At 39.5% G+C, this 14,494-nt stretch overlaps 1 protein-coding gene across 1 annotated transcript in view; it reads right to left on the bottom strand.

Moving 5' to 3' along the window:
- Positions 1–1,084: 1,084 nt before the first annotated feature.
- RAB18 (RAB18, member RAS oncogene family) overlaps positions 1,085–14,494 on the bottom strand; it is a 34,740-nt gene continuing 21,330 nt past the window's right edge. The window contains exons 3-7 of the mRNA XM_084620975.1: positions 8,286–8,347; positions 5,785–5,857; positions 4,537–4,655; positions 4,394–4,460; positions 1,085–2,400 (exon numbers count right to left, since the gene is read on the bottom strand). Of these exons, the coding sequence (XP_084477101.1) occupies positions 2,225–2,400; positions 4,394–4,460; positions 4,537–4,655; positions 5,785–5,857; positions 8,286–8,347 (497 nt within the window). The 3' untranslated portion in view covers positions 1,085–2,224. The remainder of the gene's footprint in view (positions 2,401–4,393; positions 4,461–4,536; positions 4,656–5,784; positions 5,858–8,285; positions 8,348–14,494) is intronic.

Below are 14,494 nucleotides of genomic sequence, written 5' to 3'. Positions count from 1 at the left end.
AAATTGGCATTTAAATGTGTGTGTTGGGGGTTAATTATTGCTGTTCAAAACTGCACTGAAACATTGAAACCCACTGAGAGGGTGGCTGAAGAAGTTAGGCCTGCCTAAGTTAGCAGGGGATGGTAAGGTATATATGCTTGCACACCAATTTAAAATCTTTCCTTTAATTTTTTTTTAAATGGGAAAATTAAAAATAATTTTAAAGGAGCTGGATCACTATAGCCCACTGGTCACAGCCTCCCAAAGACAGTCAGACCTGCAGGGTAACAGTTGATACACAGGGAACTGTAGTCCAGGGCTCAGCGAAGTGGCAGAATTCTATGCTGGAATGTAAAAAAGGTACAATGCCTGAAACCTGAGGGGATGCACACAGCCCAGACAGGACAGAGCAGCAGCTAGCCCTGAAACTGACAAGTAGCTAAAAGTTACACAATTAGTATTATTTATCAGAAAGCTGCATTTCAGCAGCTGAGATTTTAGGTTAATATTTTCATAAATGTGTACCTATCCTAATCAAGCATTCAAAGCATAGACCCAGGACAACCTCACCACTGATGAATAATTAAGATTAGGTTAGCAAACGTATGCTGTATCAAGACACAGGAAGACACATCTAAAGCTTTAATGCAACATGGAAGTGTATTAAATTATTGATTACATTTACATATTTAAATGATCCTACTTACAGTAATAGTACTCAAGATACAATATTTGGTAAAAACAGCTAGTCTATTTAAGTCTTCAAATTTTTGTAATGTTTTCTACCAAGTGTAAGAGTAGAAAGCAAGGTTTCCATAAATGAATGAGTATTTAAACAGAAACAACCCAACTGACTGCAAAATACAGACTTACTATAATGGAGTGCTGACATCTACACAAAATGCAGTATTAAAGATATTTTAATGTATATTTACAAGAAACTGCTTAGCAGTGTGTTCCAATAGGGAGATCAGTTACCTGATTAATTTTTAAGAAGGATGTGCCTAGGCTTGTTTTTGTTTTAATGCACCAGAAATAATCCCTCCACAAAAAGTGTACTAGAAAATATACAATTGTACAATAGGAAGAGGATAGAAAAATTGAATACTGTGGAAAAAATTTATTAGTCTATACAGGTAAGTCTTCTGAAACAGATAAACCATTGACTGTTTACAGTAAACCCAAGTGAAATACTCATTGCAGTAGTATTTTCCCCAGAGAGCCAAAAGCAGCATGACTTCCCCCATATTTAGTGTCTGACAGGAAATTGTTTCTGAACAAATAGCCACACACAGCAGTTGTGTGATATAGAACTTCATAGCTGTAAGTGAGCTACAGTTTGAGATACATGTACATTACCAAAGTTTAGGAAAAGAGCATCTGTACTTAAGTGTGGCAAGCTGATTCACAATGAAAGAAGAGACACCATTCAAATCCATGGCCAAAAAAATGAAGACTCTACAGCAGGACTATAGTGGGCAGCATCATAAAGACTACTGTGCAAGAATGCCATGAGTTTAGTATATAAATATGACAGGATTAAAACTCCAGTTAAGCAATCAAGTTATCAACTGAAGTGATGATTTTTAAAAAAATCATCTACTGTGTTTGCTCAACTTCTCAAAGGAAATTTTAGAAATCTCTTCAAAAAGTGTTCAGATTAACTATAAACTGGCAGAGACCATAGTTTAAATAGCTCTGCTTAATGAAAAAGAATTTTTAACAGACTTAGCGGTAAGAATTGTGTAATCATACTGTTTATGTTGTTATATCAACAAGGACAAGCATTTACCAGTACAAGATACCACATTTTAGCTTGCATCATTTTTAGGATGTGTGCATATAAAGCAATTCTAGAATTCCAACAATACTTAAACAAAAAAAACCATAAAAAATAATCCAGACAAAAAGCAGACAGAATGCAGAAATGTATATTTGTTAGACAGATTTTTTTTTTAAAGAATAGTTACATGATGAATGTATAAGGTCATAAAATTTGAGTGCATTCGTTCTTGCACACTATCTTATGCTACATATAAAAAACCTGAAGATTGCACGTTGGGCATGCTAACCATAACATTTTTCAACTGGGAAAGCTGCTGAGCATGTTTTCTTACAAATGTTCATCGCCATGATACAAAACAAATATGTGCAAACTGCAAGGTCCCTAAAAATAGCAGTTAATGAATTTACAGAAAGGTGACACTATCTGTTTAAATATGCAAGAGGATAAACTTCCCAGAGTTTATAACATAGAGCAGTATCCACCACAGGCTCTTCCTCCATAGCCTTCTTCCTGGTTTGATAACTTTACGCCTCGGTTTTGGCTCTCACTTTCCCACAGTCCAGGAGTCTGAATGATTTTTTCAACAAGTTCTTCAAAGGCACACTGTACACCATCACACGTTTTTGCACTTGCCTCTGGGGAAAGAGAGATTTAAGAAGTCAAGCAAGTGTTAATGTATCTTCCATCTTCTTACTTTAACTGGAGAGAACCAACAGGTGTTAGTCTCAACATGTATCCTACACTTTCGGTATAGAAGGGAAAGTAGCCACAGATGAACAGCAAGTCCTAGTATTTAAGGCAGCAGGCTGACCTGTACTCTCTACAGACAGATATGAGCTTTGACAAGCTATGTGAAATGTTATTCTAACAATTGGCATGTTCAATATTTTTTAACTTGAAAGTCTAGCAATGTTAAAGGGTCTATTATACTTTACAGCAAAGCCTTGTACTGACATAAGTCTTGTAATAAGCTAGTGGTACTGAGTTAGCCGGATATATGGTCCAGTCAGAGTAGCCAGATTCATTGAGGTTTCTACTAGACACCACCAAGTTTAATGCCACTTAGAGAGGTCTCTTAATATGGGAGAGTGGAATAGAGAATGTGATTAGGAACTTAAAACAGCCTTTATTTTGACCATAGCATTTAAATACTAAGGTGATGGATGCACTGGAAGTGCACAGATTGAAAAGAATGACTCCAGCTCCAGTCAGGCTGTTTCTAGGTGCTGATCAGGTGAGAGCTCAATCTATTTCCGTTTACTGACTGTGGCCAGTACCTTGGAGAAACTCCATACTGGACAGTTCTGGAGTAATGTGCCTATGTTAAGTTTCTTCCTAGCCTTACACGATACTGGTTGATTTATGCCTTGCATTAAGGGAGTTTCTACAGGAAATTAAATTAAATAAAATATATTGTTTCAGAGTGGATGTTCTCAACAACTTAAGATCTTGACTTCTAGGATATCCTGTAGCAACAGGTTCTACAGGTTTATTATGTGTTGTATAACGTAGTATGTATTTTTACAGTTTTCAAATTTGTTACCTTTCAGTTTCATTAAGTGTTCCCTTGTTCTTGTATTACAAGGGCAGGTATACATAAAGCATCTGATTTGCCTTCTCTATGCCATTCATTTTTTCCCCTGGTGTCCCCTTTAGATAGTCCCCTGATTCTAATAGTTTGTGTCCCATCTCCTGTGCTTTGTTTCTGCAATATCTTTGAGTATGTGTGACCAGAGTTAAACACAGCAAGGAACCAGATGAAGGCATACCATTATTTATGACATGTCACTCCATCCCTGCGTAACATGATTTGATTTTTGGTCACATCTGCTACATAAAGCAGAGAATTTAACTGACCATGTTATGCCACAATGACATCCAGGTCCCCACCGACAGTGGTTATTTAATTTAGAACTCAGCAATGGGCAAGAGCACTGAAGAAGTTATTCCTTCCAACCTGAATTACTTTATATCTGTCAATACTAGCTTGTTTGCCCCTGTGCTGCCCATACACCTAGCTTTATCAGGTCCCCCTGAAGTGCAATGGTTTTCTCCAGTCCCAAAAGACTTAATTATCTGCAAGTTTGCCACCTCATTATTCTACCCCATCCCTCATTTACAGATCAATACATTTAGACACCAACCCTAATACAGATCCTTGGCATATATCTAATCTTTTTGATATGCTGAGGGTTGGCCATTTATTTAGTTCTCTCTCTCTAGTTCTGATTCTGCCATCAAGTCAATATGTTGCTTTGGGCACTTGTCAGAGGGTGAAATCCTGGTTCCACTGAAGTCAATGGCAATACTCCCATTGACTTCAATGAGGCCAGGATTTCATCTTTAGACTTTGTATTTATTTTACTCATCTGCCATGAGTCTATAAATTTGGATAGAGTCATTTTAAGACCAGTCTAAATAAGATGGGAATACCTATTTTGAGGCTTAAATTAATTTTGTAAAGCACTTAAACACTGCAGCTGAAAGATACTATTAGATTACTTAGCTGATACAGTAAAATGGTCACCTTGGCAATTCTGTAAAAATGGAATCCAGCCACAGTGTTATTTGTTGCATAATGATATTTAAAGTATCATGTAGGCTTTACATACATCTTCAAGAGCATACCTATGAACAACATGGAATGTTTTCTTGCAAATTTGAGACCTTCATTCCTGTCAACTGCACGGTTTTCCTGCAAGAACAAACAGTATATTATATGCTGTGACAGATGGAAAAATTACCTTCAGTAGTTATATAAGTCTGCTTACCTTATCAATCTTGTTTCCAACTAACATTTTAACTATGTCATTCCTTGTGCAGTATGTCTCCAATTCATTTAGCCAATTGTCCAGTTTGACAAAGGTATCTCTTCTTGTGACATCATAAACTGAAAAATATTGCCAATGGTCACTAACCTGATTTAACATATTATTTTAAAGAAGTTTCCATATCATTTATTGCAACTATTAAGTGGTTGCAGACATTCAAAATCTGAATTACTTTTAAAAAGATATGCTGATTTGTAGACAGACCTAATTTCAAGTTATTGCATATACAGTAGGAAATGAGTGAGGCTGAGAATCCTCTCAGAGCCAAGGTGATTGTTAGCCTTGCATACAAAGCACCAAAATTATTTTTGCCCCTGGATTTCCTATCTACCACTCAACTCCAGCAATAGTGAAACAGACATTGAGCTCCAAGTGCCTAGTAAGGAGGCTTCCAACACACAGTGAGGCAAATACCCAAAAGCAAAACAACAGTTACTTCTTGCATCTGCCCTCTGAAGTTAAGGTTTTTTTTGGCCCAGTTCTCCTTTCCTTCTATTTGAAGCATAGACTTCTCAATGTCATGCACAGTCTTTTCCAAATGACATTGGGGGTATGATAAAAAGGTCATTAATGTTGGGAGCACAATGGATGATATATTTTAGTAAAATAAAACATTAAGAATGGTCTATTTGGCACTGTTTATCCAGATTATGGGGGGAGCGTGTATTGTTGGTACCTTTTAGTATGTGCCAGCAGAGTTTGCATGGGATAGTAAGAGCACAACATTTCAGTGTGCTCTACATTTCACATCCCTGTAGTCAGAACTGTGGCGCTGCGTATACAAGGAGCAATGGAAAGATGGGAGGCGCTTTCCTGACAGAAAGCGATGCTCAAGATGCTTAGATACTCCAGTAATTGGGAGTATGAGTGTATACAACTAGAGGCCAAGAATTTCAGTATTGAACAGCCAAATGTAGTTGGAGAAGAATTAGTTTGTCTTTAACTTTTTCGTAAAACTAGAAAAAAAAATCTAAGGTTTTGAGGGAAGGATAGCTCTGTGTATTGAGCATTGGCCTGCTAAACCCAGAGTTGTGAGTTCAATCCTTGAGGGGGCCCTTTAGGGATCTGGGGCAAAAATTGGGGATTGGTCCTGCTTTGAGCAGCAGGTTGGACTAGATGACCTCCTGAGGTCCCTTCCAACACTGAGATTCTAGGAGTACAAAGTGGTACGCTGAGTAGCATACTTACCTAGGATAACACCCTGTGCTCCTCTATAGTAGCTGGGTGTTAATGTTCTGAACCGCTCCTGACCTGCGGTATCCTAAAAATATTCAGAACGTTTTCCATTACTGTACTTTCACAAAATAATCTACTCTACGTGCTACTGAAAGTACAGCATCTGCAAGATCTAATTAACACAATTAAAAAGAAACTTCAGAACAATCATGGAATGTAACACCACCAAAGGAATCAAGATTAATTAACTTTAGATGCAATACAATTAAGATTAGATGCAGAGATGATTGACTTTTGCTTTAGGAAGTGGCTTTTAAAATCTTAGCATATAAGTAAAATAAGCCACTCTACAACGATATAGGGCACTCACATTTCCACTGAGGCTACTGCTGCTCTACAGCTAGCAGATAAAGTGAGACACCAGTACAACAGCTGCACTTGTTTCTAAATGAACATTTTAGGTCTTGTGATAATAAGACAAGATATATGGCTTTTCACTGCCCAGTATTTGATAATTAGCTTCAAACCACAGAAAACAAGTTTAACATGAATTACAGCAAACCCAGCTGCAGCAGAAGTACCAAAAAACTGACCATGTTTCTTCTTAAACTGAAGTAGCTTGTGAAATCAGATTTATATCTTAGGACTTTATGAACTTAAAGGATGAATGGGTCTGCAGAAACCATGTATTAAAATGCTGATTACATATGCTTTGTTGTAGATCCTTGAAACTACAGTGAACTATAAGCACCACAGATCATGAGAATATATATGCATCAGAGACAGAGAAGCTCATTCACTCAAACTCTGTCTCAGTTTAGAAGCATATTGCTTACAAACAAATAAAAAGTAAATGACACCCAATCTAACTCCAAAAGAGCAGTCATTCCAATAACTAAGATATCAGCAACGTTTTTCATTCAGGTTCAAAATTCACTCCACCACCACAGATCCTGAATATTCAGGCTCTATGTGAGTGGAGTGCAGAACACTTTGGTGAAGAGAAGTCTACCCCCACCCCCATACTCTCCCTCTCAAACTAGAGCCAGAGTTTTTGAGATACAGGGCATAAGAGGAAAGAGAAGTTATCTTTCCCTTTGAGTAGGGTTCTCTCCACGAAAAGAGGACAGAATGATTCACCCTGTCTCTTCAGGAAAGAGTATGCAGGTGTCCTATCTGGCTCATTTTCTTCCTCTCAGGAAAGAGTTCTGCTGCTCTGTTCTACTGCAGAGAAGAAATGTTCCATTGGCTCCTGTTCCTTCTTATATGGCTGTGTCCATTTTCTCAGTCATCATATCCTCTCTGCTTTGCTTGATTGAGGATGCGTTTGGAGATCTGACTGTCATTGCCTACCTCAGAGCCTACAATTTGGTACTTGAGGTATGAAGCACTCTTGATATCAAAGCAAGGGAAGTATCCCTGATCTGTATTTTTCTCCCTCCTGCACTCTGCTTCTTTCCTCAGGCAGACCAGGCATCAGCAGAATTGCTCCACTCTTCTCAGCAGTGAGAGAGTTTCAAGCAGCCAGCCAATACAGAGCAACTGACACGGCCCTGGAATTCCAGTGGGTTGTTCCATACCAGAGGTGGATTCTGTGACTATAGAACATGAGCCTTGCTTACAGATTAAAAAGCAAATATATCATCAAGAGTTATTGGGAAAAACTTTTCCCTCCCTTACTTTCCATAGTTCAAGGTTTGAGATTTCCCATCAACAGTCAAAGTCATCACAAGTACTGTACTTAAAACTGAGTTATGCAGGATACAGAGCTTCTTGGTCCATTTTAGCTGCTATGCTAATAGAGGCAATCCTGAACTCAAACCTTAGCAGGCAAATGCCTTTTGGTTCACCTGGGTGTTTCCATTTTCTTGTCACTTTAAAGTTACATTAAAGTTACTAATGTAAATTAAACATGCACAATTGTGGCAATTCTCAAGCTCTGTAATTTATGCAGTATTAGTATTATGTACAGAAAATGTAAAATCTTAGTTCAGAAGAGGTTTTCTTTAGAAATGTGAATATTCAGCGTGAGAAGCTTTATACGTAATTTAACATGCTTAGTTATCAGGCTTAAACTGTATAGTCTGATATATCATTAAACTCAAGTAGAATGTTATAAGAGGCACAGGTAATATTTATCTGTAGTCAAATTAAGGACTTTTCCTTCTAATGTAACTCCATATTCTCCAGTATACTTGTTGGAGTCTAAATTTTGTTTGATAACAGTAAAGTCTCTTCCCATAAAAGAATTCTACAGAAGAGTCCCATCCTCTACTTTCAGATACCAGAGCTGATACGATAGCTATGTTACCTATCCTGAAAATGGAAAAATCCCATCAGTAACATTTTCATGAATGACCCAGTACAAAAAAAAACAAACCCCACCCCACTACTAACAAAGCCTATTAACATGGCAAATCCCTTCAACTGCATATTTCCATAAAAACCATCACCACTAGTACAAAGCGATAAACTATGTAAAGCTCTGGTGTTTTACTATGTTCAGAACTTACCCATATTGCCAGTTTAGCTTTATTCCCATCAACTGAAATTGTTTTCACCTTGAAGTCAACACCTGGAAGAATAAAAGGTTTTAAATTTTCCTTCAAACATGTGCTATGATTAATTTTGTCAGATGAAAGACAGTGAAAGATCCAAGTAAGTCAGAACTGAAGTTGTGCTTTGACAGTAGCAGGAGGAACGGATTAATCAGTTACTATTTGCACCCCAAATCCCTTACCTCTCCTACTTTCCCTCTATGGTCCTACACCAGGCTTTGAAGTTAGAGCTTAGAAGAGTCTTCAGGTAACCTTGCCATGGGCCAATAGGCATATCACGGAAGTGAAGCAGGTACTAATATTTCCTTCATGAAGTGTAGTATTCTCAAGTATGCTGTTAAAGTTAATTGTTTAAATGAACTCCAAATTCCCTCCTCCATATAGCTTGCTCCAGTCTAGATTCTGATTTCTACCCTTTCATTCCACCGTTACCCAGTGTGCTATACCAGAAGCTATGGCCTTGATGCAATTCTATAGCACATGTTATGCAGGAGATCAGACTAGGAGGTCATAATGGTCCCCCTTCTGGTCTTAAGATCTAGGACACCAATCTAACAGTTAAAGACCATTCAGATGAAGATGCTATAATGCCTCTTAGAAAAGTCCTGGCAGACAGTACTGGTCAATTGCTTCTCTGTCCCAGGGAAGCTCAAGAATATCACCTGGGTCTATTCTATTACTTCTTGCTTAGAAAGCCACTGGGAGGATTAAACAGGAAAGATGGTTTGTGGCATACTCATTGCTGATGACACTCAGTCTTCCACACATTTGACCCAGCTATTGCAGTGGAACTAATGGCTCACTGTTTGCATGAGGGCAAGCTGCCCAAAGCTCAGTCCAGATAAAATGGAAATAATATTACCAGGTTGTGAGGGAAGAGTATGTATGTCACCTTCAACGAAAGTTTGAGTACTATTAGGTTCTGGGTTGCTCCTGAATGCCTAGGCATTGGCTTGGTCAAGACTTCCTCTCCACCTCTGGCTAGGAGAGTGGATCAGTTCCTAGTTGATGAAGACCTGGGCTCAATTACCCATGATCTGTCACCTACAGACTAGATTAGACTGTTCTACATGGGATTACAACCATACCTTTTAGAAACTTTAGTGTGGAATGTATTTTATGAAGCAGTGCTTCACATTGGAAATGCTAATGTAATATGCTTCCTAAGTCACATACACTGTTAATAAGTTTGAATGGACTTCAAGGTATTTTCAGTATATCAAGTCACAAATGAGAGCCTGGTTACCTGGCACACTGCTTTCATGTGGGGATGCTGCTGTTACAATCGATGGAGTCACTACAGCTGGAGTCTAACTCAATTTTCTTATGGGTCCTCTACTTTGGAACTCTCTCCTTGCTTTAGTGCTCCATAGCTTGGATTCATTAATTTTCTAGGCACACTGCAGCGTGAAGCACCTAGATTATGGCTATAACATTTATCTCGATCATGATTTTAGAATGCACTGAACATTACAGAGGCTTTGTTTGTTTGTTTTTTGTTTTACTCTGGCATTAAAACTACTTTTATAACAAAAAAAAGTACACAAAGGTCTAGTTTAAGTGTTTTTTAAATGAAGATTCTTAATCCATACTTGACAATTTATAACAGTACCACATGTTTTATTAAGATTGGTTTAGCACATAATTACTGTTGAATGAACAGGCTGCAGAGCCAGAAATTCTAATCACTATATCTCCAACTACAAGTCAGTGGCAAATGTGCTGTAAGTAGGTAAAACAGGAACTTGCCATGCTTACAATTTGATTTAGATTAAGCCTAAATAACCTGTTGCCTTGTCAATTTTCAGCATTCAACATAAAAAGAGTTGGCTCTTAAAACTAATAGCATTCTATGCCAAGCTGCATCAAAGAGCACCTCTGCTAAGAGGAGCCATGACAGCCTTAACAAACAGCTAAGTCGTATAGGTTTTTAAACAGATATTTGGAGAGCCTAATATACTTTAAGCTACAATTATGTTTTTTTACTACCCTGTTTTTACATGATCATGACCATCTAAACAAAAAACAAAAAAAATAAGCCACTTTAGCTGAAATTTCTTTCATTCTCAGTCCAATTATAAGTTTCAGGAAGTGAGTGTAGCTTGTCTATACCGCTACAAAAAGTTTAAGTGAACTCTGACGTAATGGCACCTTGCTCACATTCCACAAACAGGCCCAAGATTTTGTTCCTGGATATAGTTATGCAACTTCAACTGCAGATGCACACACACATCTTTGACATTATTTATCCCCATTATCATAGAATCATAGAATATCAGGGTTGGAAGGGACCCCAGAAGGTCATCTAGTCCAACCCCCTGCTCGAAGCAGGACCAATTCCCAGTTAAATCATCCCAGCCAGGGCTTTGTCAAGCCTGACCTTAAAAACCTCTAAGGAAGGAGATTCTACCACCTCCCTAGGTAACGCATTCCAGTGTTTCGCCACCCTCATAGTGAAAAAGTTTTTCCTAATATCCAATCTAAACCTCCCCCACTGCAACTTGAGACCATTACTCCTCGTTCTGTCATCTGCTACCACTGAGAACAGTCTAGAGCCATCCCTCTTTGGAACCCCCTTTCAGGTAGTTGAAAGTAGCTATCAAATCCCCCCTCATTCTTCTCTTCTGCAGACTAAACAATCCCAGCTCCCTCAGCCTCTCCTCATAAATCATGTGTTCTAGACCCCTAATCATTTTTGTTGCCCTTCGCTGGACTCTCTCCAATTTATCCACATCCTTCTTGTAGTGTGGGGCCCAAAACTGGACACAGTACTCCAGATGAGGCCTCACCAATGTCGAATAGAGGGGAACGATCACGTCCCTTGATCCGCTCGCTATGCCCCTACTTATACATCCCAAAATGCCACTGGCCTTCTTGGCAACAAGGGCACACTGCTGACTCATATCCAGCTTCTCATCCACTGTCACCCCTAGGTCCTTTTCTGCAGAACTGCTGCCTAGCCATTCGGCCCCTAGTCTGTAGCGGTGCATTGGATTCTTCCGTCCAAAGTGCAGGACCCTGCACTTATCCTTATTGAACCTCACCAGATTTCTTTTGGCCCAATCCTCCAATTTGTCTAGGTCCTTCTGTATCCTATCCCTCCCCTCCAGCGTATCTACCACTCCTCCCAGTTTAGTATCATCCGCAAATTTGCTGAGAGTGCAATCTACACCATCCTCCAGATCATTTATGAAGATATTGAACAAAACCGGCCCCAGGACCGACCCCTGGGGCACTCCACTTGACACCGGCTGCCAACTAGACATGGAGCCATTGATCACTACCCGTTGAGCCCGACAATCTAGCCAGCTTTCTACCCACCTTATAGTGCATTCATCCAGCCCATACTTCCTTAACTTGCTGACAAGAATACTGTGGGAGACCGTGTCAAAAGCTTTGCTAAAGTCAAGAAACAATACATCCACTGCTTTCCCTTCATCCACAGAACCAGTAATCTCATCATAAAAGGTGATTAGATTAGTCAGGCATGACCTTCCCTTGGTGAATCCATGCTGGCTGTTCCTGATCACTTTCCTCTCATGTAAGTGCTTCAGGATTGATTCCTTGAGGACCTGCTCCATGATTTTTCCAGGGACTGAGGTGAGGCTGACTGGCCTGTAGTTCCCAGGATCCTCCTTCTTCCCTTTTTTAAAGATTGGCACTCAGTTACTCTAAACTGAATCCAAAATGCTCCTTCTGAGCAATACAAGCCAATCAAGATTAACAAAAATCTTAATTTTGAATTTGATGGAGGTATTTAAAAATGTAAACTTAGTGTTATATTTATTATTATTATTATTATACAGGTTTCAGAGTGGTAGCCGTGTTAGTCTGTGACAGCAAAAACAAGGAATCCTTGTGGCACCTTAGAGACTAACACATTTATTTGGACATAAGCTTTTGTGGGCTAAAATAAATTTGTTAGTCTAAGGTACCACAAGGACTCCTCATTTTTTTTTTATTATTATACTGTTTTCCTTTAATACAGTGGTGGCCAACCTGAGCCCGAGAAGGAGCCAGAGTTTACCAGTGTACATTGCCAAAGAGCCACAGTAATGTGTCAGCAGCCCCCCCAGTAGCTCCCAAGACTTGCTCCCAGCGTCTCCCTTCCACCAGCATCCTGCCAATCAGCGCCTCCCCATCCCTCCCCATCCGCTGTTTTGTGGTGTGCCAGAGGCTCTGGGGTAGGGAGGTGGAAGGAGTGAGGGCATGGCCTCAGGGGAGGGGGCGGGAAGGGGTGGAGTCAGGGCAGGGCCTGTGGCAGAGCCAGGGATTGAGCCGTGAGCACCCCCCGGCACACTGGAAAGTTGGCGCCTGTAGCTCCAGCCCTGGAGTCGGTGCCTCTACAAGGAGCCGCATATGAACTTCTGAAGAGCCGCATGGGGCTCTGGAGCCACAGGTTGGCCACCCCTGCTTAAATAAATTGCATAAGAAAAAGTATTTTTAAATAAAGCATACTGCTTAGCATTACACCAAATTGTATACTTTAATCCTTTTAGGTGATAAAGGGAAGGAGAGCATAGTTACAGTATAGCAGAAGAAATAAATACTAAATTGACCTATGTTTCTAACAAACTGAAGGGCTCTTGATGCAACAAGACTATCACCTTAACTTGTACAAAAGAAACCCGTTATCATAACGCTAAACATAGCTATGATCTCTGTAAATGTATCACTGACACACATTAATATTTGAGCTGTTGCTACTTTAGTCTTCATTAATTTGATTATAAGAAGCCTAATACAAAAAAAGTGAAATTGCTGAAAAGCACATTTGTAACATAGCTAGATTCCACAGACAGACTGATGCAAAAAGGGTCAACAATTTAAAAAAGTCTACTGGTACAAACACAGCAAACGCGCAATCCACCAGCATAGATTCAGAACACATAAAAGATATTTGTATTTATACTGTATCTAGTTCCTTTCATCCAGAAAGATCTCAAGAACTTTGAAATGAATGCAAATATTACTTCATCCACTACTGAAGTAAAATTGTCTTAGAGTGCATGTGAGACACCATGCTACACAGCAGGTGCGGGGGGATGGTAGGATGAGGAAGTGAGCAAAAGGTTTATCCAGCTGGAAATATTGGGGATTATTAAGTTATTTAGAATGTAACTTGCCCTCTGGTTGGACTTTGGCCAGGTAAATCTACTCTTATAAAAGATAGGTTTCAGAGTAGCAGCCGTGTTAGTCTGTATCCGCAAAAAGAAAAGGAGTACTTGTGGCACCTTAGAGACTAAAATTTATTTGAGCATAAGCTTTCGAAAGTTTATGCTAAAATAAATTTGTTAGTCTCTAAGGTGCCACAAGTACTCCTTTTCTTCTTATAAAAGAGTATCTTTGGATAGTTAATGAATCTGTTCGGGCTTTCATTTCACAGTGCCACCAGAAGACTATGTACAAATACATGGCTACATAGGGTGAAATCCTGGCCCAGTGAAGTCAGTGGAAAGACTCCCATTTACTTTAATGGAGCCATGATTTCATCCACAGTAATTACATATGCAGCACATTAGTAACTCTGGACTTTCTACTCCCAGCCTTCAGACATTTGAGCTGACGGAAAGTTGACAGTAATCATCATAAGTGACTAAACAAAGCAGTCTGACACTTAATCCAATAGAAGGCAGTGCTACTCACAAGCTAGTACAGTGGTTCTCAAATTTTTGTACTGGTGAACCCTTTCACATATCAAGCCTATGAGTCGGACCCCCCCCCTTACAATTTAAAAACACCTTTTAGTATATTTAACACCATTATAATGCTGGAGGCAAAGCAGGACTTGGGGGTGGAGGCTAACAGCTCCTGACCCACCATGTAATAACCTCACAACCCCAAGGGGCCCTGAACCCCAGTTTGAGAACCCTGAGCTAGTACATGACAATGGCATGCCTCAGCTTCATAACACTATACAACACCATGCTGGAGTACTGGTCCATAGAGCCCTGCGAGGATACAAAATTGGTATCCGCATGTGATCTGCAAAAAGTGATCCATGGACATCTGCAGATTTGCAGAGCTTTAGATATAAAATATGGATCTGCATCCATCCACAATCCACAAAAATGGTCCACGGATGTGGATATCTGTGAATATAAATTCGGTATTTGGATGTTTACTGGATCAGTAGAGCCCTGCAGATCCGCAGAGCTATTCTC

Source organism: Lepidochelys olivacea (genome assembly GCF_965140295.1).
Source record: "Lepidochelys olivacea isolate rLepOli2 genome assembly, chromosome: 2".
Classification (NCBI taxonomy): Eukaryota; Metazoa; Chordata; order Testudines; family Cheloniidae; genus Lepidochelys; species Lepidochelys olivacea.
Note: the sequence above shows the minus strand (reverse complement) of the source record. Positions and strands in the feature narration are given on the sequence as shown.